Here is a 25438-nt window from a genome sequence, read left to right as displayed (position 1 = left end):
ATAGGACAAGAGGAAATGGCCTCAAGTTGCGCCAGGGAAGGTTCAGATTGGGTATCAGGAAAAATGTCTTCATGGAAAGCGGTTGTCAAGCACTGGAACAGGCTGCCCAGGGCAGTGGTGGAGTCACCATCCCTGGAGGAGTTTAAAGGGTGTTTAGACGAGGGTATCGGGGACATGGTTTAGTGCTGCAGTTAGGTTATGGTTGGACTTGATGATGCTGAGTGTCTCTTCCAACCAAAATGATTTTATGACTTACTCTATTCTGGAAGGCGTAACTTTGGGGTGGACAGACGACTGTTATCCTGACTTCTGCCTCCTCCACAGCACATTTCTGTGGTGGAATCAATATGAAGCATGATCAAGGAGCTCCTGCTTTGATCAGTGCTTGGTTTACATATTTGCGTCATAGCAGCAGTCTTGGTGGTCTACAAAGAAAATATTATCTACAAAGATGGTCTTAGCCCTTTCAGTGGTCTACGAAGAGAATAAGATCCACTTGGTGCTGTTGTATTTAAGTTTCTCCGCATATCCTCAGCATAAGACCCTTTGCGTGACTAGTAATTTTTGGTGAAATTAATATTCAAATGTGATGTAAAATTTCAGTCTGAGGAAAGAAGTCCAAATCTATCATTGTTTGTTTTGTTGTGCATCTGTTTCAGTGGTGTGCTCTGTATTGTTTGTGTGCTGTATATGCAGATAAACATACAAAACTAACAAGCTATGTTTCAATTCAGGTTGCTGCCTTGAAGTACATACCGTCGGTTCTTCATGATGTTGAAATGGTCTTTGATGCCAAGTTGCTGAGGTGAGCTGCTTTCGAACATTACTAGGTGTATCACATGGTGTATACAAGTATCGTTGCTGTCAACAGTGAATTCTTACTGATCAGTGTAAGTCAAAAAAGCTATGCCAGTTTGTACTGAACAAGACATTGGTGGAACTCTGGACATACATTTTCGACAGGGAGTTTTCATCTGACTTACATACTGACAGAATTCATTATGGTGACACAATAATTAAGCAGCAGTAATTTGGTGAATGAAATGAGGAAGTGCAACAATCTTTTTTTTTTTTTTTTCCTTTCCCCTCTCCCTCTGCCTCCTTTGACTAAGCCCTTTTCCAGAAAACCAAATCTGGTTTTAGCAGTTTGAAATAAATATCATTCTTTATTTGTTAGACAAGGATAAATTGTCTCTACTGCACACAAAAATATCTTTCTTCCATTGAAAACAATGGAAAGTCATAAACATTTGTAAACATGGCTGAAATCTAGCTCATCCTCATAATTTTTCTCTTGAAAGTTTTCTTTCTAACCTGCTACTGATCTCTTGTCGATGTTTGTGATATGGAAAATACATCTAAGTTTTAAAAAGAAATAAACATTTAGAAATAGATGGTCTTTTGCTCTGTCTTCATTAACACACGATGATTTAATCTGTATGGTATTTATGACATTTGTTCTTTACGTGCAGCCAACTACTATATGAGTTTTACACTTGCATTCCACCAGTGAAACTACAGAAGCAGAAAGTGCAGTCCATGAAGGAAATAGTGCGCAGCAATCTTTTTCAGAAACAAGGTAAATGTAAGATGCCTTTAAGGCTTAAAATAAATAGGTTTGAAAATGTTGACTGACTTATGTTTTGTGCAATTCATGTTTGAAATTGAGTAACATTAATACTGAGCGTGAATGCCAGAAATCTGACCTCTGGAGAGGATTCACCTCTTTCTACAAGACGCCGGTTTGGCAAAGCCTGACTGCTAGCCTAGAACAAGGAACGGGTCGGTCTTAGAGGAACAGTTTCGTGTGTTTTTTCTATGATATAAATAGTTGCATCCATCTAATCCTTATATCATTTTAACCCATTTGTAAGCTCTATAGTGAAACAGGAACATGAAATGAAAGCTTGTGAACACAGCTTGTTACATAAGGTTTCTGCCAAGGCACAGGAAAAAGGCTGATTGTGCTGTAGTATAGCGTAGCTGTAATGTAGCTAACATGTTACTGCTGCCTCAGTGGTGTTACCCGAGGATCTGTTAGGCCATTTAGTCAGAGTTTCTCTTTTGGGTGATGATCTTCATAGCATTGGTTTCACCCAACCTGCCCCTACATTGCTAATGGCAGAAAATCAACCTTGGCATAATTGCAGGGTGTTTTATGTCTAACTAACATTTTAGGATTATTTGCATTTGTTTTGTTTTCATGTTGCTTGGGTTTAACCTTCAAGTTGTAGTTGCCAGAGGGGAAAGTCCACAACATGTATAAGTGCAGGCACTGAAGAATGTGAAAAGACCAATACCCGATTAAGTATCTCTGTTATAGTAGCATGAAGAAATTTCTGTACTGTGCTACTGTAATATTGTGCACAGTAAACAAGTTGTTCTTCTTGTACATTGCCGTCGTTTAAAGTAGAAAATTCCGAAGATGCTTTTTTTGCTCTACATTAACTACAGTTGATTCTGAAATTAATTGGGTAGAGAACCACTTGTGTTTGTAGGGTGTAGACAATGCCTGATTCATTACTCCAGGCAATGAGGTGGAAGGTAATTTACAAGAATGAAAGCACATGTAGCGTATCACGAAATAGGAAGCAGCATAATAATTGAAGTAGATTGCCAACAGTATCATTAACTAAAGTTCACATTTATGTAGAACAGGTAATATTTTTTTTCTGCCATGAATATAGAAGATATTTAACTATTTGGCTAATTACAGTGGAGTCTATTAATTTACATGTGTTTCAAATTATCCATTTTTCCTCTAGGCTTTAGCATTTAGTCTCTTTCTATGTAGTTCATTACAGTTCCAGTTCAATTCATTTACTTGAATTCCCAATGGTATTGTCTTTATAGTTTAATTGAATTTCATATATTGATATATTTTTTTCTTCACTCATTGATGCTCACAGCATTTCTAAGGAAGTAGACTTGTGAAAACATGAAAACGTGTTTTCAAAAAATAAAAAAGCCAGTGACATTTGTGTTTATTTAATAAGCTACACATGAACCTGAAGTTGGAAGCCTTGAAGTTAAACTGAATTTCGTGGTATGTATTCTTAGGCATTTGGAAGTTTTCACTGTAGACTGTCATGGAATAGAGTGCTCTTGTCAAACCACATACACAGTCCTGTTGACTGCTACTGTAATTAAACTTCAGATCAACAGCACTGCAGAACTATTACAAGCCTCTAAACTACATTGACAGTTGTTTGGGGTGGTTGGTTGGTTTTTTTGTTTGTTTTAGGCATTGATTTCTTGTTCCTGCTCTGTAACTACAATACAGCTTACAGGGGTTATAGTGGTTCAGGTGTTTGAGTGGCTGAATGTAGGAGAACTGATGCTTTCAACTACTTGTGCATTTTACCATAACATTTAGGAACATATTAACAGGATGTATGATCAAATGCACAGACATTTTTACAGTTTTCTCTTCAGACAATATGATGCCCCTCTTGATCAGAGGACAGGAAATGTTCTTAAACTTAATTTTTAACACTTTCCTCTTAGATCACTCAATAATTCATTATTTAAAAATATCAGAGGTGTTGTTTTGCCCTGTATAAGCACCCCTAAAGGGATTTCCAAGTCTCATTTATGATGTAAGAAACTCTCTCCTGTCATATATCTTTCATTTGTGTAGTGAAATGTAATGGATTATTCTCTTCCTCTTGTGAAATTCTCTATTGGATTTACCAAAGAAAAGTTTTATTAGAATTGCTTCATCTCTATGTAAAACTAAATTCCTGACCATCTCTCCATTTTTGAGAGATCACCACGTTAAGACAAAGCTGTTTGCAAATTACGAGTTATTTTTATTTTAGTTAGTGTTTCTGAGCTTATAGTATTTGGAGATAGATTATTTTTATTTTTATTTTTTTATTTTAATTTTTTAAAAAAAATTTTATTCTAAGCTGACCATAGCATATTCACTGACATTATGCCCAAATTTGTAAATCACTTCATCTTGGGATAAATGGTCTTTATTGGTGTGAAATGAATATAAGATGCTTGAACATATAATCAAATGTGTATGTATTCACACTGCTTTTGACTTTGTATTCTCTAGAGATCCACTGCTGATCAGGAGTTTGTGCTGTAGCAGAGCACTGTGAGATCTGCTCCGAAGAATATAAACTCTAAGTAGGTCACACAGATGGTCACTGGTAGGGATGGGAATAGAATTTTAGTCTCTTGGCTGGAAATCCAGGTCCTCTGCTCACTGTGGCTGTAGACATAGCTACTGCATGTTCAGCATATGCGAACCGCTTGCTGATTTTGGAAGAACAGCAGCAGGAGACATATGTTAGCAGTAGGGGTTAATTTGCCAGCTGCCAGAGGAAAGGCTGAGATTATAGTGGGTTTTTTTCCCTAACCGAAGAACTCTTTCTGTTGTACTATTGCTGAAACAAGATAGGTACTTGCACACCCCTATCATTAGACTGGTTTCTTAACATTAATATGTACATCACCGAGTTTTACCTGTGAAATACTCTGACTCTTTCATTTCACTGCTTTAGAAGTATTTGTAGTTGCATGTGTTGGTGATCTAGAAGAACAAAGATTTACGTCAGATCTGAGATCAATTCCTTAATAAGTAATGCACGTATAAATGTGCCCTAAATTTTTGAGGTGTAGCTGAGGCAAGTTGTCAGTAGGTCAGTACTGTGCTATGAATATTGTATATGTGTTATTAATCATATACAGGTTAAACTATGGCATGTTTTCAATTAGATTATGGTATTAAATACTGTCATGTTAAATATAAGCAGAACCAGTGAAGTAAAACAGGTGAACTGTAATATAGCATGTGTAATATAGCATGAAGTGAATGCAAATGGCTTTAGTAATGTTATGGTTTTTTACAGTAGAGCTTCAGCCATCGAAGATTGTCCTGCTAGACTCTTTAATGAACTTTGCTGTCTGGAGAAAAAAAAAAAAAAAAAAAGAAAAAAACCCCCACAAAACAAAACCGAACCACCACCAAACCCCAAAAAACCCCAAACAAACCAGGAAGATAATGACTTGTGCCTTCATGTTCTTTGGAACATGCTTGATATTGCTATTGGTAACTTTTTGTTTGACTTGACCCATTATGGCAGTTTTTGCTGATATTTTTTTTAAAAATCTTGATATATGGAGAGAAATCTAAATCAAGTTAGGTGAACTAATTTCAACAATGAACTTCTAAATGTATGTGTAAAAACTCTGTTTATTATACAACTACTTCAAACAGAAAAGAGAGAACAAACATGTATTACAGAATTTGATATGAAGCTGCTACTTTAGCAAAATTTTGTGTGTCAGTTAAATGAAAGGTGGAAACACGCAAGTTGGAATTCATCAATGTTCCATAATCCAAACACAAGGCAAAATTTAAATCTGCCAGGGAGGATATGCTGACAAGCATTTGTGGCAGGCTGGCAGACTATAATGATTGCAAGCTGGAAAAGGCAGTGAAGGTATAAAGTGCTGTTTTGGCTAGGGCAGTGATGGTGGTAGATGTTGCTCTGGCTGCCTTCAAATGCGTGGCATTGCTCAGCTCCCGCGGGGAGTGGAGAAACGTGAAGGTAGGTCTTGAAGCGGGGCAGTGGATGTGTTCTGCAGTGCTATGCTTGGTCGTGCTGGTGTGCTGGTACCCTTAATGCTGTACCCATTCTCTGTCTAACCTTACTTGCTGACACCTCCTTTGAATGGTCAGCAATAGCCTTGTGTGCTGGCTTCACAGAATCAACCATTGTCTTTCTTTTTCCCATGTTATTACTAGATTCCAGGAGACAAAAAGAATTTGTATTTTATAGCGCTGTCTCTAGGTGACTTATTATATCTCCCCTTTCTGTGGCTCTCATCTAAACCCTGAAATTTGAGTATAGATTTAGCAATGATTAAAATATATGCAATTTAAAATAAATAACTTTTGGGCTGCCAGCAAAGATTTGAATGGCAAATAATGAAGAGGGAAGACTTTTAATAGAAAGATGCCTGCAGTTGTGAACAGATGTCCTTTGTGAAGAAGCATGGCAGTTTAATTGAGCACTGACTACCATCACAAGTCTCTCCTCGTTGAAAGAATGTTATTCACTGATTTTTTTTTTTTTTGAAGGCTTTACTCTAAATCTGTATTCAGGTGACACCTACGTCCTTATTAAATTGGCATGCCAGTTTTTAAGTCGGCATGAAGCCATCGTAACAGATGGATATGACTACAGGCATGCCAGGGAATCAAGAGTAGTATTTCCTAAGGGACAGGAAAGTGGTGTTAAATCTTTATTACCGTTTTGGCTGCACATATGAGGCAGTCAAGAGTGAAGCCCGTCTGTGATTTTTGCTGAAGGAGACCCAAATGTCTTTCCTAATGACATTATTGCATTAATGACTTAGAGTTTGAATTTCACTTAAGTGGTACAGAAGAAATCATTAGGTATCTTTTGAAGGAGAATAAAGTGAATAGAGGGGTTAAAAAAATCCAACCCAAACCAAAAACAAGCAAAACAACCAACCAACAAAAACTAACCAAACTAAAACCAAACACAAACAACCAAACCTGAAAATATGTAACTGCTTAATGTTTTATGAGAATGAATCTATGTATCCTTATTCAGGAATGTGCTACCAGGGAACTTCTTCCTGAGTAGTGTGTTGGAATTTGGGGTTGACAAATACATTGAACCTGTTGTCTTTTGAAAGACCTTGTGAAGTAAATGCAAGATGATCAAACTGTCTCTTGATGCTTTATGTGTTCAAATACAGTTTGGGGCAGCACTTGTCTTATTCTGGCTTCCAGAAACAAACAAACAAACAGAACAGTTGATTTTTTTTTTTTTTATGGGTTTGAACATTAAGAAGGAGTATATCTGTCTTTGGCAATGTTATCACATGATTTATCAAGAAAGCAAGCAGCTAGTTCTTAAATAGGCATCTACCACTCTACCATGTTTCTCTCCCCTCTGTCTTGAGTTTTCTTAGGGCGGGGGGGTGGGCAGAGGACTTGTGTGTATGTGAAGTGTTTAGTCATAGAATAATAGAATCATTTAGGTTGGAAAAGACCTTTAAGATCAAGTCCAACCATAAATTTAACACTGCTAAATCCACTGCTAAGCCACATCACCTACATGTCTTTTAAACACCTCCAGCAATGGAGACACAACCACTTCCCTAGGCAGCATGTTCCAATGCCTGACAACCCTCGAGGCAGTTTCTTTGTGTCAGATTCATAGAATCACTTTGGTTGGAAGAGACCCACAAGATGAAGTCCAACCATAACCTAACTCTGGCACTACACCATGTCCCTAAGAACCTCATCTACACATCTTTTAAACTCCTCCAGGGATGGTGACTCCACCACTGCCCTGGGCAGCCTGTTCCAGTGCTTGACAACCGCTTTCCATGAAGAAATTTTTCCTGATACCCAATGTGAACCCCGCCTGGTGCAACTTGAGGTCATTTCCTCTTGTCCTACCACTTTCTACTTGGGAGAAGAGACCAACACCCTCCATGCTACAACCTCCTTTCAGATAGTTGTAGACAGTGATAAGGTTGCCCCTGACCCTCTTTTCCTCAAGATTGAACAGCCCCAGTTCCCTCAGCCGCTCCTCATCACACCTGTGCTCCAGGCCCCTCACCAGCTTCGTCAAATCCTCTGTACTCTCTCTAGTACCTCAATGTCCTCTTTATGATGAGATGACCCACAACTGAACACAGTATTCAAGGTGTGGCCTCATCAGTGCACAGTACAGCAGCACAGTCACTTCTCTAGTTCTGCTGGCCACACGATTCCTGATACATGCCAGGATGCTGGTGGCCTTTTTGGCCCCCTGGTCACACTCTGGCTCGTGTTCAGCCCGCTGTTGACCAACACCCCCAGATCCCTCTGCCAGGCAGCTTTCCAGCCACTTTTTCCCGAGCCTGTAGCGTTCATGGGGTTATTGTGACCTAAGTGCAGGACCTGGCACTTGGTCTTGTTAAACTTGGCCTCAGTCCAAGGATCTAGCCGGTCCAGATCCCTCTGTATGGCTTTCCTGTCCCCCAGCGGGAAGGAACCTACCCATTCCAACACTCCCACCCAACTTGGTGTTGTCTTCAAACTTACTGAGGGTGCACTCAGTAATGAATCCAGATCATTAAATACTACAATGGAAAATTTTACTTTGGCTATTTCTTTTCTCTATTACTGTCTGCCATGAATTTCTTTTTTTTTTTTTTCCTCATTTTCCCTAACCAACTATTTGTTGATACTCAAGCCATTTGCTCATTTCGTTTACTCAACTTGTGCAATGGTACCTTAATATTTTGATCTGGAATTTATATACCCATTCAATAAACTTTTCTTTGCCCCAAGATAATAGAGGGATTTGATATTTTGTTAGTTTGGTAAATGTTTTTGACAGGATTTTTTAAGATGAGAAGGCATGACTACAGTTTTCTTTTAATACTAGTCACCTGCAGGCTCAGGCTGAAACCAGGGCTTACTTGCTAAAAATGCTGGTGTTCTTCAATTAACCTTGATCACGTGCATTCATCAGAACACCTTGGAATTGCATCTTCTTATGGGAAGCCTTTAACTGGTAGAGATCTTGTAAAACCTAATTCATTTTCTTTTTTGAAGACTGTTGTCTTTTCCTTATGGATAATGTTCTAGAAATACATTATCTGAGTTGTTTACTACGCACCAAATAAGGTAATTCTCTATTGCCTTAACTAACAAGTTGAGTTTATTGTAGCAGCCAGTCACAAAATATCGGCATATAGCCTTTATCTAAACATATATAATTAACACAAAATACAATTTGCTTATAAAAATATATTGAACCGTTTTTCCATTAATTACAAATGCACGTTGTGTTGTGGGGTTTTTTTGAAGGAAATAATATAGGTAAAGCTAGCTAAATGACCTTTAAATTTCCATGTAGCTTGACACTTCAACATTGTTCACATCTGAAAATGCACTGTAAATAATTCATCAGCTGCATGTGTGAAGTCCTTTTAATAGATTCTGTATGTGTCAAATATGGATCAACTTTTAATTTAGAATGCAAAGTACGACTGGGAGTCATGAACCTTGCAGAGTAATTAGGTCTTAAAACTGGAGGAAATGAATTGTACCTTCTACGTCAGATGTGCTCTTAGTACAGCAGGAAAACTCTGTCTATGCAAGAAGCTTCACTTTCTTCATGTTCAAGAAGTATCGGATGACTTTATGCAGAAGAATTACCTCAAAGACTTGTTTCTGTTACCAAAATACAGGTGTGTGTGTTTTTTTGAAAGAGTTATAGACAACAGAGGGCATTTTGCATTCGCATAGGATGAGTTTGAAATGGCCTCTGAAGCCCTGGTATGGAGGAGGTTTGAATTCAATGAAATTTACTTCAATGCCTCTTCAAAGGTGTCCAGCACAACATGTAACTCATGATCTCTTCTGTGCTTCCTGATTATTGGTCAAGGGTGTATGACTGACATGTCAAGTCAGACATGATTTGGCAATTAACGTACACATAATACTTACCTTGAAGTCCTAGTATTTTTTCTATACAAGTACAAATTTAAAATGTCTGATAGCTAAAGTACAGGGTCCTCCTTGATCAATGATTTTGTTCAGTCTAGTCTTACTTTACTTTTGAAATAAAGCTCATTAAATAGAGATTTTTTTATTATTTTAGTTTATTATCCAGTTGCTTCCTGTAACTTTAAATGCTCCCCAAAGAGAATTTTTCCATTTGCTAGCTGTCAGACATTTCAAGGGGGATCTTAATAGTTTAAAAATCGAGCTGGATATTATTTTGGAGAAGTGTGAGCAGTAAGTATGTTTATCATGGCAGGTGTGAAACTGGCACGTGCATATAACATTTCCTCCTCTTTGCGAGCGGTTAAAATTGACTGAGATGTCATGTAACTTGATATGACTTTGAACTTTGTTATGAACAGCCCTGTTAGCATAACAGTCCCTATTGATTTTTTTTTTGAAGTAGAAATATTTTAAAGGCACTATTTTTAAGAATGGCAATTATGAGAAAACTGTTGCCAGCTAAATTTCTCATGTGCTGTTGATTTGGAATCTATATTCCTATGACATGTGATTGCAGATTCAAGTTTGGATGCGGGTGTCTAAATACGTAGCCTGGTGACTATGAATCTCCCAGTATTGATAACTTTTGGAGGGGAGTTTGTCTCCATGGACACAAACCCACACTGAAGTGCTTTAGGAGTGTTAGTATGTCCTGTAGTATGATCTACTAAGTGCTTTGTAAATGCAGCTATTTGTGTTCTGAATCAGGGTAGTCGGTGGCCTGCATTAAGTGCAGGAAGCTTGTCTACGCGCAGAATTGGTCACATAAATGAACTGTAAGCTGTGCGAAATTCCCCTTTATGCTGCTCGTTGAGCAGGTCTTGTGTTGATATGTGTTCTTTAACTAGTGTTTTACTACCGAGTTTGTAATTTAGTCATTGAGTAAGATTTCTCTTGTAGCTTGGAACAAGGGTTATAGAAAATCAGATACATAGCCTTTTATTGATGTTGTGACGTTACCAAGAGCAGAGATACTTTGAGGCAAGAAGTTATGCTGCTACTTAGACGTGACTACAAGCTCCTGACTTCATATGGCTTGGAGCTGTAACTTGAAGCAACAGAAGCTACCCATGCAGATTTTTCTTATTTCATCTGTAAAATTCAGAAATTTATAATCTATTTCCCTTCTTTTACTCTCTTTTTTCATTCTTACCCTCCTGTCTTCCTGTACTAGCACCCTTATTTTGGGGGGATTCTGAGCGCCCTGTTTGTTTTAAATCACACTGGATAAGGTTTCGCTAGGTCTCACACTCCACTTGTTTATCAGTGATTATGCTCTGTGTCAGGGTAACTGTGTTCTGAATAATTCTTAAAAGAAAAAATAAAAAGCCACATTTTCATTTTTCATTAAGTTATCTAGTTTTGTTCTATTATTTTTTTTAGCACTGTGTTATGTTGTCTTGATAGAAAATAGTATCCAATTGGTGGTATAAATATTTTTCCAAAGAGTTAAGGCAGACAGTTTCAAGTATTAAGAAATCAGTTGAGTGGAAATGAATAAGAATTTCAGCTCACTGTCTGTGGCTAGAATGCTTATGTAGTTCTATACAAATTTTATTCTGAGGTGGAACTTTGAAGCTACATTTAACTCTGTTTCTTCCCAGGTTATTTTCATTTATATTAGAAATATTTGAAGTGTCTGCTCAGTGTTATTCAAGCTGTTGTGCTGTACTCTCTTAAATTACATACCACTGTACAAGTACATTGTTACTTAATTCACTCAGTGGCACGTATCAATTGAAAAAAAAATTCTTCTGCATCTTCAGTTCCTAGACAGACAGTGCTTTCATTGAAGTCACTTCCAATTTGTGCAGCTTGTTCTCCTGACATTTCCTATAAGCACCTCTGTCTTAGAGTCAATGTACATGTGAGATTGAAGCATAACTTCCCATTTGTGTCAGCTTCCTTAGATTTAAATAAGGATGAATGTATGTACACATCACTATTTAAACATAGCTTATTTCCACGTGCTTTGTATGTAAAATAAATAAGTTGTCTCTGAGTGTTTGGGACACGCTAAACAGCCTGTAGAATTTGCATTTTTCATATATGAGTAATACTGTTGACTTACAAAAATATCGCACAAGTTTAGGAGTACCTCTGCGGCATGATTGGAAAATCAACAATTCTATGTTGGAAGGGACCGTAGCTGCTAAAGCACATTGTGTTTCACTGTTTGGAGGAAGGTTTACTTTGAAGTAGTATTTGATTCGTATTTGTTCTTAAGATAATTTTCTTTCTTTCAGAATGCAGGGACATTCTGCTTCCTGTGATTACAAAAGAGCTGAAAGAGTTACTGGAACAGAAGGATGATCAGCAGCTCCAGATCCAAGAGAAGAAGTACTGTGTTGAATTACTCAATAGCATCCTGGAGGTTCTGAGCTGTCAAGACCCTGTAAGTATTGATGATGATGTAGATGGCTCAAGTCTGTAGTAAGCCTGAGCTGATTAGGTAGTAAATTATTGATGCTGATGAACTCTCATTTAAATTTTTAATACAAGTCAGTGGCAAGTTGAACTTTTCTCCTATTTTTCATAAATATAAGTTAAAGGGCAGTTTAGGTATTAAAGGTGAAGTACTGAAATTTCTGCTATCTTTTTTTAGTTTTTCAATTTCATATTCTTTAAATAGTCGTCTGCCGCAAATCACCAGAGTATTATTAAAAGCAGTGAGGCTGCTGTGTGTTTTTCTAGGAGAGGTTTAGGCCCTTTACTTTTTGACTGGTCAAGTTCAGTGGAATACATACTGAAATGAATTAGAATATTCTGACACCAAGCTGATTATTGATGGTTTTGATGACACCAAGCCGAGTGGTGCAACTGACACACCTGAGGGACAGGATGCCATCCAGAGGGACCTGGACAAACTCAAGAACTGAGTCCACATGAACCACATGAGGTTCAACAAGGCCAAGTGCACGGTCTTGCACCTGGGTCGGTGCAGCCACTGGTATCGATCCAGGCTGGGGGCTGAAGGGGTTGAGAGCAGCCCTGTGGAGGATATGGGGGTACTGGTGGATGAAAACCTGGACAAGGACCAACCATGTATGCTTGCAGCCCAGAAAGCCAACCATATCGTGGGCTGCGTTAAAAGAAGCACGACAAACAGGTTGAGAGAGGGGATTCTGCCCCTCTGCTCTGCTCTGGTGAGGTCTCCTGCAATGCTGTGTCCAGCTCTGGGGTCCTCAGCACAGGACAGACATGGACCTGTTGGAGACGGGCCAGAGGAGCCACAGAAATGATGGAACACCTTTCCTATGAGGACAGGCTGAGAGAGTTGGGGTTGTTCAGCATGGAGAAGAGAAGGCTCTGCAGAGACCTTATTGCAGACTTTCAGTGCTTAAAGGGGGCTTATAAGAAAGATGGAGACAGACTTCTTAGTAGTGCCTGTTGCAATAGGACAAAGGGTGATGGTTTTCAACTAAGAGGGGAGATTCAGGCTGGACATGAGGAAGAAGTTTTTTACACTGAGGGTGGTGAGAGCCTGGCCCAGGTTGGCCAGAGAGGTGGTGGCTGAACCATCCCTGGAGACATCCCAGGCCAGGCTGGACGGGGCTCTGAGCAACCTGAGCTGGTGCAGATGTCCCTGCTCATGGCAGGGGGGGCACTGGGGAAGCTGGGGAGGGCCCTGCAACCCAAAGTATTTGATGGTTCTATGAGTTTTCTAAGTGTTTAGAATAATTTTCAAATTTTATCTTATTTCATTTATAAAAACATTTTTAGTTTCTGAAAAATGTTTTTCAGTGTGTAAATGTTGTAGCTTATGGTTTCTGATTTCAGCAATATATGTGTAAAACAGATTACTCTTCACTATACTTCACTTTGGATCTGCAGTTTCTCAGACTCTTGAAGTTCTGGAGCACTGTAAAAGTTGTGATCAGGATGGCTGCTTTTCTCATTTGAGATAATATTGAATTGACTTTTTATTCCCTTGCTTTCTAATGAGCAGTAAGTTATTCAATGAAGTTTTGAGGATTTTTTTGTGAGAAAACCTCATAATTTATTACATTAGGAAAGTTGTAATTTCCTCTATGAACATGTGCTGAGTTCTCCTGAACTACAGTTTTCGGATACATGTGTTCAAACTTTGCAGGCTTTGGATAAAGGCAAGTTGTCATTTTTCACTATGGATTATTTTCTAGTAATGAAATAAACTACAGCATGTTGCTTGGTTTCATAAAAATCTTGGAGTTTGAAACTGAAGAGGCTTGTCTGTTTGCACAGGGCAATTTTTTCTTGTGTATTACGAGCTATGTTCGCCATCGTTTTAGACACAAACACTTCAGGAGGGGTTGACACAAGGCAATACTTGGGAGACATTGGAACATTTGAATTTCAAATGGAATTCATAAGAGAAATGTTGAAAGCATGATAGGGCAAAGAGTGAAGTTATAAGTTTATAGGGCTTTAATGTAAAGTAAACCAATTTAATTACTGCATACTTTAAAAGGTGAAACACAGCCATGAAGCAAGATGGGTTAATACTTTCTGCATGTGTAGCACATAAATTAAGTTCATTTTTGAACTTAACAATTGCAGTCCATAGTAACAGAAGCTGACATGTCAAAGACTTGTTAGTGCCTACTGAAAAAATGGGTTTGTAGCTCATGTTTGTGTGAGAACATTTCTGTGTGCAGTACAGCATGAAGAAGTCGAATGCTTGTTGCTTGAGATGCACATATGTAGCTACATGCAGTCTGAAGACTATTTTGTAGATTCTAACTTGTTTATTTTCCAAGAGTAGGAACTGATATACCCAGAATGATATAGCAACATGATGGGCTGTTTTGCAGAGGAAAAAAAGATTGAAAATGTAGTTTTTTTTAAAAAAAAGCATTCTATTTTATTCATTTCTCGAGCAACTGTTTCTGAAGAAAAACACCCCTTTCAACCTGTGTCTTATTCATATTTTAAGTGTGACTCCTGGCACATAACCAGTTACTAAGTACAATTCTTGCTAAGAGGTATTTTTGTTCATTTTTGGAAGTGCTTGTAAGTTTCCATCTTGGGGGAAAAAAAACATTTAAAAGTATAGATAGGTTTTATTTGTTTATTATTCCTCAATGTTACTGAAAACATAAAGCTTGAGGGGTGGAATATGACCTATATCTGAACTGATACTTCTCCTACAGAAATATCTATAGAAGTAAGGTGTAAATTAAGTGCGAATATAATTGAAAAAAAGCAAGTGTTTGTTTCAATAAATTCCACGTTTGAGAGGTTTGTAACTGTTTGTTTTGGACAGCTCTGTGAATGAGTTAATGTATGCATGCTTCAAGGACTTTAAATGACTAGACAAATACTTTAGACTTCATTTGGGAACCTTTTAGTTGAAAACTACTTGATTAGTGTGTGCTGCTGAGAGCTTTGGAAAAGCTCTTTTTTTTTTTTTTTTCCTTGAGATGTTCTCCCTTTGATATTAGGCAAATACTTAGCTGAACATAAAATCAAATGCATTTTATAATTGGGGAGAATGTTATATTTAATAATAGTGGGTGGTTTTGTTTTGTGTGTGGTTGGTTGGTTCTGGGGTTTTGTTTGTTCATTTTTGTGTTTTGTTTTGTTCTACTGATCAGTATTACATGTGTGTCCAGACCAGAGGTTTAAGGAGTGATCGTACTCTTCACAGGTTTGGACTTCAGTCTTTTAAAAATCCGTTAGAATTATGTAATTTGTCTAGAATGATGTTGTTTAAAGCATACAATGCATTCTGTGCTTTTACTTCTATTGAAGGAGGTAGCCAGGCAAACCTTGTTGAATTGTGACAAACAATGGCTTTTTAGGCAACATGTAACCTATTAGGTCATGGGAATTGCAGAGAATTTAACATGTGTATTTAAAAGCCCAAATGCAGTCACCCTTGTTTAAAACAAGTGTCATTTCTTCAATAATTTCTTTTAAGTAAGATTACCTATAAACTGGTGATTCTCTGTGAGATGTTTGGTGGCAGTTATCTACAGATGGCATTTGTAATAAATACTGATGAGTTTCTAATACAAGGAGAAAAGTCCCTTGGAGTAGATTTAAATCCAGTAGTGCTATCAGCGTTTGATGACTCCTCTGGAGATGTCGTATTCAGGAGCATAAGAAACACTGTAGAATAGTTGGGACATGAACAGAAGAATCAGGTGCTTCTGTTGAGAAAAATACATACCTTGGCATGCCTGCTGGCAGTACAATTCCTGACCAGCGAGAATGTGGATGTTAGAATATATTAAGATATATGTCATTAAATACAAGACTGTTTCCTTTTAACTACAACAGCAAATGCATGACTATCACCAGTAGTTTCTTCTTTCCTTGGCAAGGAATCCATGGAATCATTTTTTTAGCTATGCTAAACACTGGTCCTGCTTAAGTACTAAAAATCTGCTTTTGATATGACTTATCTGAGGGAGAAAGAAGACCAAAGGAAGGGAACACATTCAATACAGGAGTATCTAAGACATCAGGTGGTAATTTGTCTATAAGAGTAGTGCAGAGTTCTCTTGAGTGCAGCACAGATGTTTATTTTCCAGCTAAAGTGAAAAACCTTGTGTCAAGGATATAAAATTCTGACTTGCAATGGGAAATACTGCATATACCATACTTGTCCAGGGAAATGGAAAACATTCACTATATGGCCAGTTTGTTTTTATATGATAGTATTGAGGTAGTCTCCTTCAGAATGCCTTTATTCAGTGTGATCTCCATATAGAGAATTATTTTGGTTATTAACCAGATTATTTCTTGTGGAATTGCACTTGAACCTTAAGATTAATGCAATTTTCTGTTGAATAATTCATTTCCTGTAGCTCTTAGTATCTTGATAAGAAAATGGATGATTTGACCTGCCAGAGGAGAAAACTTCAGGTATTAGTGGCAGACTCACTTTACAATATTAATTATAAGCTTAACTTTGTCTTGAAAATACCAACATCTTGTCCATATTTCTTCATTTTTTCCCTCTCAATACATAAATCTGTTTTTGGATTAGTGTTTAAAACTTTTTGTAAGTTAATCTTTGCTATACGTGCATTGGATTTATTCTGTTAAAATCATCAGAAGCAGGATATAAACATAAGACAGAAAAGAAGCATGTTATATGTTTTGTGTAGTCAAAATTCGTATTGTGAGGTGACCTTTGAAGTTGATACAGAATTTTTGAGGAATTTATTTTCTTTGTCAAAGAGAAAGATACTGTGAAATTACCAGCTCTGCTCTTCTGTTTTGCCCTACATTGTTTGGTGAGTGGGAACATGTGAATCATCAGATCCTTGTGTTCAAACATTTGCCTCCTCAGCTGCTGTCTAGCTGCTGCAGGTAGCAAGTACGTTGTTAAGAACACTGCTTTATGGTAAGGACTTCATTTTTATGAATAGACAGTCATTGTTAGGCATCTGGGCGGCATACTTATGTTCGATTTTAAATTGCCTCTACAGCAAGCAACTTTTGGACATAGATGGCATTGTTTTCACTGAATCATGTCTATAATTAGCTTCATAGCTTGAGACTGTGCTTTCAGCACCTGTGAAACACAGTTAAAGCTCGGAACCGCAAGTAAGTTGTTGACAAAGAACATGGTGAAATCTTTGACTTTCTGTTTGCGTTCTAATTGAAAACACTTCCCTTTCCCCCCTTTACAACAACTTTGCCTGCAAGCTGACAGCCCTTCATGAGGTGACTTTAATCTGACATATGTCCTATAGTTTAATATTTACTGTATTGGAACAAGATTTTATTTATTCTGTTTTACATGATTGAACGTAAAGTAAACTCTTTCTCGTGGAATCTAAAATAAAATCTTAGTTTAGACTACAAATGAAAGTGAGATGTGTAATGCGCACAAAGTCAGTAATTGGAAGAAGCTACATTTTAAGCTGTTGATTACGTTAGCAAACAATTCTGGAAGCATTTTAGAATTGTACAGAAATTTGTAAATCATTTGCCTAATGTATGGTAGACCTTAAGACTCCAACAAAAGAGAATTTTAAAGGAATTTAGTCAGGGAACTTGAACATTCTTTTAGCGCTAGCTACCTGACTTCTGCAGACAATTTTCAGTCAGAATAGTACACGATTATGAACTATACAATTTAAAAAACCCCAGGTGTTTTATATGTGCTCTTTTTTGTGTGTGCGCGTCAGAGGGAGAACACACAGTTACAGAACTGGATGCGTGAGAGAGTGAGCGTACTGGATCTGGTTGGTATAGAGTTCATTTTCTTTGTGGCAGCCCATATGGTGCTGTGTTTTAGATTTCTGACCGAAGCACTGTTGATAACACACCAGTGAAGATTTCAGGTATCGCTGAACAGTGCTGGCACAGTGGTGCGGCCGCCTCTGTTTCTCACTCTGCCCCATGCCAGGGAGCGGGCTAGAATTGGGCGAGGGCTTGGGAGGGGACACAGCTGGGACAGCCGAAATGAATTGCCTGAAGAGCTACCTCCAAGTGGATATTCCAAGTACAGGTTGTATAATGTAATTCTGAAGGAGCCGTTCAGTTTAATCCATGTTTGTCACTGTCCAAATAAATGAGTGCTCTATTGTATTCTGAAGTAAACGGTTGACTCCAAGACAATGCAATCACCCTAATTTTTGTCCCAACCCTGCAAAAGTTTAAATAGAACGTGAAAGTTAAATTGAATGCTGACTGCTATTACCCTGCACAAATATTTTTAAAGAGAGTGAAATTTTGTTTGGTTTGGATTTTCTATTAACTATTAATAATTTATGTGTACCAATGTGTGCCATCCATCCCATCAATGAATCTGAAGGCATTTTTGTTCTGTGAGAGAACCTCCTAGTGCTGACCTGCATACCACGCCTGAGCTCTGATTATTTCATGCCTTGGTCACCTGGCAAATCCTTTAAATCCTTTTCAACAGGGAAGACAAGTGTACATTTCTGATGACTATATTCCATGGAATGGAGTAATACAATTCATGTTTTCTAAGAGACCGTTTATATATGGTACAAATTGCTAACTTAGCTTCTGAAAAGTCTCGTGTTTAACCAAATGAAATGCAGCCAATAGGTGCATTTTCCAGGTTTCGCTAAAAAACATGTCATCCTTGTGAAGTGAAATATGGTCTAAGAAAATGCATGTTACAGCGGGTTGCTAGACTGTCTTCTGAAGCTTAGAACTGTTACTTAAAAGAAAAGCTGAAATCTTGTGTATAGGCGATGTGTGAAAACACTGTTTTTGTTAAGTTAGCACTGTCAATATTGAATGCCTGATTGTTTCTTAGATTGTCAAGAAGAAAGGTAATCTCAGTTTCATAAAGAAACTATTTTGATTCGTTTGCTAACATTTCTCTGAAAATTCAGAGACTTAGCAGAAAACAACCCTTGCATGCTTGAGCACATTATTTTTTTTTTCCAGGAAGGGTGTACTATGTACTACTTGTGAATGCAGAATAGAGCTTATCTTTATTAATAGAGTAATGGCTAAATGTTAAAACTGTTATGTCATGTTCTGAACTGTTACTGATAATGGTATAGTACGTGCTGAAACGTGGAAGTGAAGTTAGGTTATAAGAGCCCTCACCTTTGAATGACACAAAAAAAAAAAAAAGACAAACTAATAAACAAGTGGTTTCCTTGTGCCCAAGGAAAGCAGCTGCTGATTTTTTTTTTCCTTAATTATAATGGTAATCACTATTATACGAAGAACTATGATTAATTAATATATCTTGAATTGTGACGGAGGCCAAATAATAAAATATTTTTCAGCACTGCAGATAAGAATTCCAGCTGAGATGCCAGTTTTCAAGTTTTGATCTCTACATCTGTTATGCTGTGTGCATGAGCAGAGGTCTAACCAGAAAGCTGTTTAATTGTCGCAGTTATCGAAGTGAGACATAGTATCTTTCCTGTGTGAAAAGAAAATACTCTCTGCAAACCACATGCCTTGAGCGTTAGTGCTTTTGGAGCCTATTGTCAGAAGATAGCTGCTGTTGTAGCAAGTCGCTTTGCATTCCTACAACTGAATACTAAGAAGTATCCGCAAAAATAAAATCTTTATACAGTGTTTCCTTTGTTTAATGTGACTTCCCCTTTAATGGTGCCTTATTCTTTTGCCTTGGTTGTGTAGGATGTTTTGGTAATGTCTGCATTAGCAAGGAGTGTGTGACAACACGAGTGTACCGTTAGATTCATGTGGCTTGTTGTGAGACTCCTGATGAATCTGTTGTACATGGCTTGGGGAGTTTACGCTAAGATACGATCTGACACTGTGGTTCAAACATCTCCACGATGCATGTGGCTCGGCTTTCTGAAGGCAGACAGTTTAGAAACATGCTAGGGAACCTTATGTTGGTGCGACCCAAACGTTGGTCAAGAACTAGTATCTTCATTGCTAGCACTGTCAAGGAGCTTCTAGTTTATCTCTATCTGGAATTAATCTAGTTTGTGTGCAACAATACCAGTCAGAAGCAGTACATGGTAAATGGAAGTCATCAAGGGACTTGCTCCCAAATTCTACTGCAACAAATTGCTGATATAGGCATAGCCACACAACTTTTAAGGAACTTGATTTATGCTTAAGAGAATAATTGCTGTATTTATTTTTGTAATAATGGATAGGAAATTATAAAAGTAATGGAGTTTCTTAATGTGATACTTGTATTTTCTAATTGATGTAAATCAGAAATTAAAAATTCAGGGCCAGGGTGTATAATTGCATAAACGCGTTGTACTCTAGGTTGCTTCACCTTTCCTCTACTGTTGTGTTAACTAGAAGCTAGATAAAATTACATATTTTATGGCAGGTGGCTGGCAATAACTCTTCTGCTGTCCTAGAATGTGTTCTTTCAACAGTTGAGAACACTTGCTTGAAACAAAATACTAAGTTTTGACTCGTACACCAATGCACAGTGGTAACAAATGTTCTACGCTTCAAAGCAAAACTTGAAATTATTTAATAAATGCAATACGCTGGAATAAGAGATGGCAAACTGCTTCTGTACAGAAATGCTCAGTCATAAATACATGCTTACAGTAAAAGTTTAAGAAGAGTATACAAAAAAGGTTTGAAAATGAAACGGAAAACCTGCATAGGCCTCTGTAAACAAAACATTCATGAGGAGTAGACTCTGTAGACATATCAAAGCTATATTTGACATTACAGCAATGCTTGTGAGTATGGAAAGCGTTCACCTTAAAAGAACAAATAAGACGCCTTTCACAGAAACATGAAATCGTGCTGAAAAAAGCATCTGTAGCGGGCAGATGGTTTTCACTGGAAGGCTACCAAGCAGTTCCATGTCTGTGTGGTCACTATTGATGTTCTATTTTTCCCTGTGTAAGCTGTATTTGTTAAGTAGAGAATATATAAACTCTGATAAAGACAATACTTGAATAAAATATATTTTTTCAGTAGTTTTTGCTAGCGTTTCCAGTAGAAGAGTAGGATTTGAAAATGTGTTGCATTTTAGGTCCTGAAGCCAATAGGTAAGAGAGAGGTCTTCTATATGTTTTCTAGTCCAAGAAATCATACTATTTCAAGCACATGGGTGGCATTTTTCTCTCCTGTGGTTGGCTCATCTTTTTTGAAATCCTTTGTCCTCTCTTCCTCAGGCTGTCAGCATCTGTCTACTTGCTTTCCTTTTTGTGTCGGCTTGTGAGATGCCATCCCTCTGTTTCTTTCCTATTATGCTCTGCCCCTTGTTCTCAGTTTCAAGTAGGGTGCGGTAACTTTTATATTGTATGGTGAAACAGTAGTGAAGAATCTGTGATCCATTTAAATGCTTGTGTAATGTATTAGTAGAGACTTGGAAAGAGAGAGACTCGAGATTGTAAGAGTGGCTTGTGTAGCTTCTTAGTCCAATAACATTTATACTGTTCTACAAAGACTGTTTCAAATGATGTCTTGCTTTCCAGCTGTATAATAAAACAACCAAAAGAAAAGCTTGTGAAGATACTTTGGTGCCAAGGGCTGCCATGGTTCCACAATCTAGTGGAAAAGCTAGATATTCCGTTTTCTGCATTCATTAGGAGGACTAAGATATGCAGCTTCTGCAACATACAGGCCAAAAGATTCTGGTTGCTGCTCTTTGAAGTGTATTTCCAATTACAACTTTGCATAGGCTTGAAGAATTTGCTTTGCTGTGTGACAAAGTGTGGGGTTTTTTTTACTAGGAGAAAGTGCAATTTTATCTCCAGAGGTTTTTCAGGTGATTTTTTAAAAAAGAGAAAAACAAGATAGAGATGAGAAGAGTATTTGGTTAATTATTAAAGAAGATACGGGGAGAGATGCACTGTAGGTTTTTATTTCTAATTTCACTGTTATTTCTACTGCATTTAAAATACGAAGAGCCAATATACTTTATGGTTTTCATATTATTTGATTGACACAAACCTTAAAGCTCACAGTATGCATATCGGGAAGTAGAGGAGATGGTAGAGAATCCTTGTCAAAGCACTCTGACAAATGTCTGCTGTGCAGCAGCTGTCAGGTGCGGCCTTTTTATAAACATGGGCCCGCACCAGAGAAACTCAAGTTAAAAAATAGCACCAACCACAAACAAATTATTCTGTGAATACTTTGTTCACTTATAGAATATAGTAGATTTTGCAATGTTGTAACAGGTGAGAAAATCATTTTAGGCTTTCGTGTGTCATAGCCAAAGGACACAATAGGATTAAATGGTAATAGTAAATAAATGACTAGACATGAGTGAGGTCTCTGTGGCAAGGGATGCTGGCCTGATCCAGGTTAATCAAAACAGGAGAAAAAAGGAGAAAATGTTGGACGTCTCAGAGGAAAAACAGAGTCAGAAGCAGTTTCTCCTGGAGCTCAGCCACTTTAAATATTGTTAAGAAATCACCGTGGCTTCTGTGATTGCAGTGTTCTTTTCATACAACATGTGATGTCAAGAAGTGCCTTGTTTGGTGTAAGCTATTTCTTTTTCTGTTAGAAATTTGTTTAGACTTTGTTTCTTTGATTGTTGCATGCCAGTTTCCCAAGTTGTCTAGTGATCAGAGTAAGGTCAGGGAAATTGTTGAATATCAAGGTTATACCCCTCTGCTCAGTGTTTTAAAATAAATAATCAAATGTCCTTTTGCAGGCAACATGCCAGGGGCGCTTATCATTTGATGTGAGTTGGTGATTATTTGCCACTGGGTTGCCAAGATGATTCAAAACGTGGTTCTGACAGCTGGTGGGTCTCCAGTGTAGTGTGTCAGCCAGATTGACCAGTACCTTGGCAATGGGACAGAAGAGTGGAGCATCTTCAGTTTGTGAAGATGAAAGAAGATAACTTTCTCTTTTAATAATTATATACTTTGTGACTGCAAGCTAAGAATATTACTGAGCTCCAGACTACCCTGAGGGCTGTTGACAGATGTGGAGACCTATGAGACAATTTACCTCAGTTATCTGGTACCAGGGCTACTTCGTTATTGGGAAAACATGAGTCCATTGAGTGAGGGAAGGGAAGTGAATATTTCAAACAAAAAACAGGTAGGGCTAAAATTGGACTGTGCCACTTGAAATGAGGATTCCAGTGAAATTACTGCAACTAAGGAGCAGTAGGAACAAGAAGAATTGGTGTCGTTCTTTCACTAGGGGAGTTATACAACTTGAACTGTCAACACGGAAATTGTTGGTTTCTTCTTCCTTTAACAAAACATATGGATTTAATACCAAAACTGTTTTCTTTTGTTCACAGGCATCAACTTATCACCATATTCAAGAAATAATGGTACAGTTATTACGCACAGTGAACCGAACTGTTATTACAATGGGACGAGACGATCCCTTAATTGTGAGTAATATTTGAATGTATTTTGAATGATTTGAAATTCATTTTATAATTATCCTGAAAAAAAGTGCAAATATAGTATTTGCGGGGTCCTCATTGGTGTGCTTTTTTAGGTTTAAAGCCCAAGGTCTAAAGCTTTACTCTTTTTTTCCTTCAGCTGTGTGTCTGTAGTTTCTATTGAAATGTAGTTGAATATTGTGAGATTTGTGCACCCTTTAAAAAAAGAAACACTAACTATAGAGTTAATTGCTGTTTGCAAAAAGAAGGGTTTACAAACCTATGTAATAAAGGGCACACTTTAACATATTGAAAATAGTGTTTCTGCTAATCTAAAGTGGAAGTGAGTAATGCTAACAAAAAAAGAAGCGCTCTTCTGAATAGCTTGCATAAATAATTGATGGATGCTCTGTTTCTCCCAATTTTTACTCATGCTTTTCTTTTTGGTGGGTTAGAGTTGCTATGGAACAGCTGCTATTCCTGGCTCTGTTTCTGGAGGGGAAAGATGATGCTCTGTGTGCACAGGGAAAGTATCTGGGGATGAGCTGGCACAGAGCACTCACCTGAGATTTTTGTGGAGATTCCATGGTTTGGGAATTATATCCAAGGACAGATTCTGCAATTTGTTCAGATTTAAGAATATATTTCATGAGCGCTCATCTTGATTTAGAATATTTGTGAAAATGCAAGCCGGTTGTGTTCAGCAGGAATTATGGAACTTGCCCTTCAGACTGTGCGCTTAAAGAAGATGTATATTAATTGTTAGTCTTTAGAGATGTACGTTATTCTGCAAAATCATGAGCAGCATTTACTTGATTGTTTTGCCATGAAAGGTACATTGCACGTCTTTAAAAATGTACTTTGTTTCCCTATTCATTTCTGTTGGAAAACAAAAATAACAATTTTAGATCATTGTCAGTCAGAGCATGTGTGTTTCCTAATCATTGAGGCCTTCAGAGGAGATATTTGCCAATGGTTGTTTCAAACTCCCAGACGGTATATCTGCAAGAGTCAGAAATTGTATCATTAACTGTTTATCAGAACTCCAGTCTGTTATTCTTCTTTTTGTAACCCTCTGGTGTGCACACATGGTCATAATGGGCCAAGGCTTTGAATGAAGACCCAGCTGTAAAGAAAGCAGCATATGAGTGTCATGGAAAATGTAATCAATCTGTTAAGGAGTAGTTCTGGATACTGCAAGCAGTAAATGGAGAAGGAAAATGAAACTGTAGTAATCTTGCAATAAAGGTCCTTATCATTAGGAAACAAGCTGGTTACAGTAAATTGAAATGGCTTGGGAAATCTGTTGTGATGGGGTTTTTTTCCTTATCTACTGTAATTTGTTCAGCTGTTTTTACCTTAAAAGGTCACATCCAGTGTGAATTTTGAAATGCAGATGTCTGCTAATAACGCTTGTAAGCACCTATGCATGTGTATATATTAGGCATTTTAGAGGTTTTTCAAAGCAGAATTCCAATAAATTATAAAGTCTTCTAGAGCTGAGCTGAGATTTCTCAACAGAGCAGTCTTTTACATGCGACACAAAGAAATTGTTTGTAATGAACAAAATAGTCTTGCATTCAGAAAGAACTGTCAAAATAAGCTCAGCTCATGCTCTGTGTAACACCTTGACTTCACTCAGTTAATTTCCAGGTCTGCTTTAAAACTTCTTGAAAGGACCAAACTTGTTGAAAGCCTGACTGCTTAATCTTTTAAAAATGAAGCAGGTAGTCAGAAATTATGGCCTCCTGAGCTAAAGCTGCTAGAAGTGTGGTGAACTCTGCAAGTACAGGGGAGATGTATGGAATAGCTGCTGGTTTAAATTTACAGGACCTGTAGTTCCTTGCAGGTTTAAATGTCTTGCACTGGATAGAGTACTGGATTTTATTTACCCAAGATTTTTGCTTTCTGACAGGGATAAGCAGGTTAATTTTCATATTCACATGTCCTTTGCACAATCTTCTAGCTTGTTGGCAGAGGAGTTAAAAGGATTTTTGAGTTGCAGTTGCCTTTATCTTTTCTTGCTACAATGCCAATTGAATCTAAGGGAAGGTGCTGTGCTGTGCTCAGCTGGTGGAAGCCTGCTGGGAGCTTTGGTCCTGTAATTACTGGGAAGCGAAGGCTCAGAGGACATCATC

At 37.7% G+C, this 25438-nt stretch overlaps 1 protein-coding gene across 1 annotated transcript in view; it reads left to right on the top strand.

Annotated features, from left to right (window-relative positions):
- The window catches only part of DOCK2 (dedicator of cytokinesis 2), a 180263-nt gene that overhangs the window by 46920 nt on the left and 107905 nt on the right, over positions 1-25438 (top strand). The window contains exons 24-27 of the mRNA XM_065644433.1: positions 735-805; positions 1473-1579; positions 11806-11954; positions 23211-23306. Of these exons, the coding sequence (XP_065500505.1) occupies positions 735-805; positions 1473-1579; positions 11806-11954; positions 23211-23306 (423 nt within the window). The remainder of the gene's footprint in view (positions 1-734; positions 806-1472; positions 1580-11805; positions 11955-23210; positions 23307-25438) is intronic.

This window comes from Caloenas nicobarica, chromosome 13, assembly GCF_036013445.1.
Source record: "Caloenas nicobarica isolate bCalNic1 chromosome 13, bCalNic1.hap1, whole genome shotgun sequence".
NCBI lineage: Eukaryota > Metazoa > Chordata > Aves > Columbiformes > Columbidae > Caloenas > Caloenas nicobarica.
Note: the sequence above shows the minus strand (reverse complement) of the source record. Positions and strands in the feature narration are given on the sequence as shown.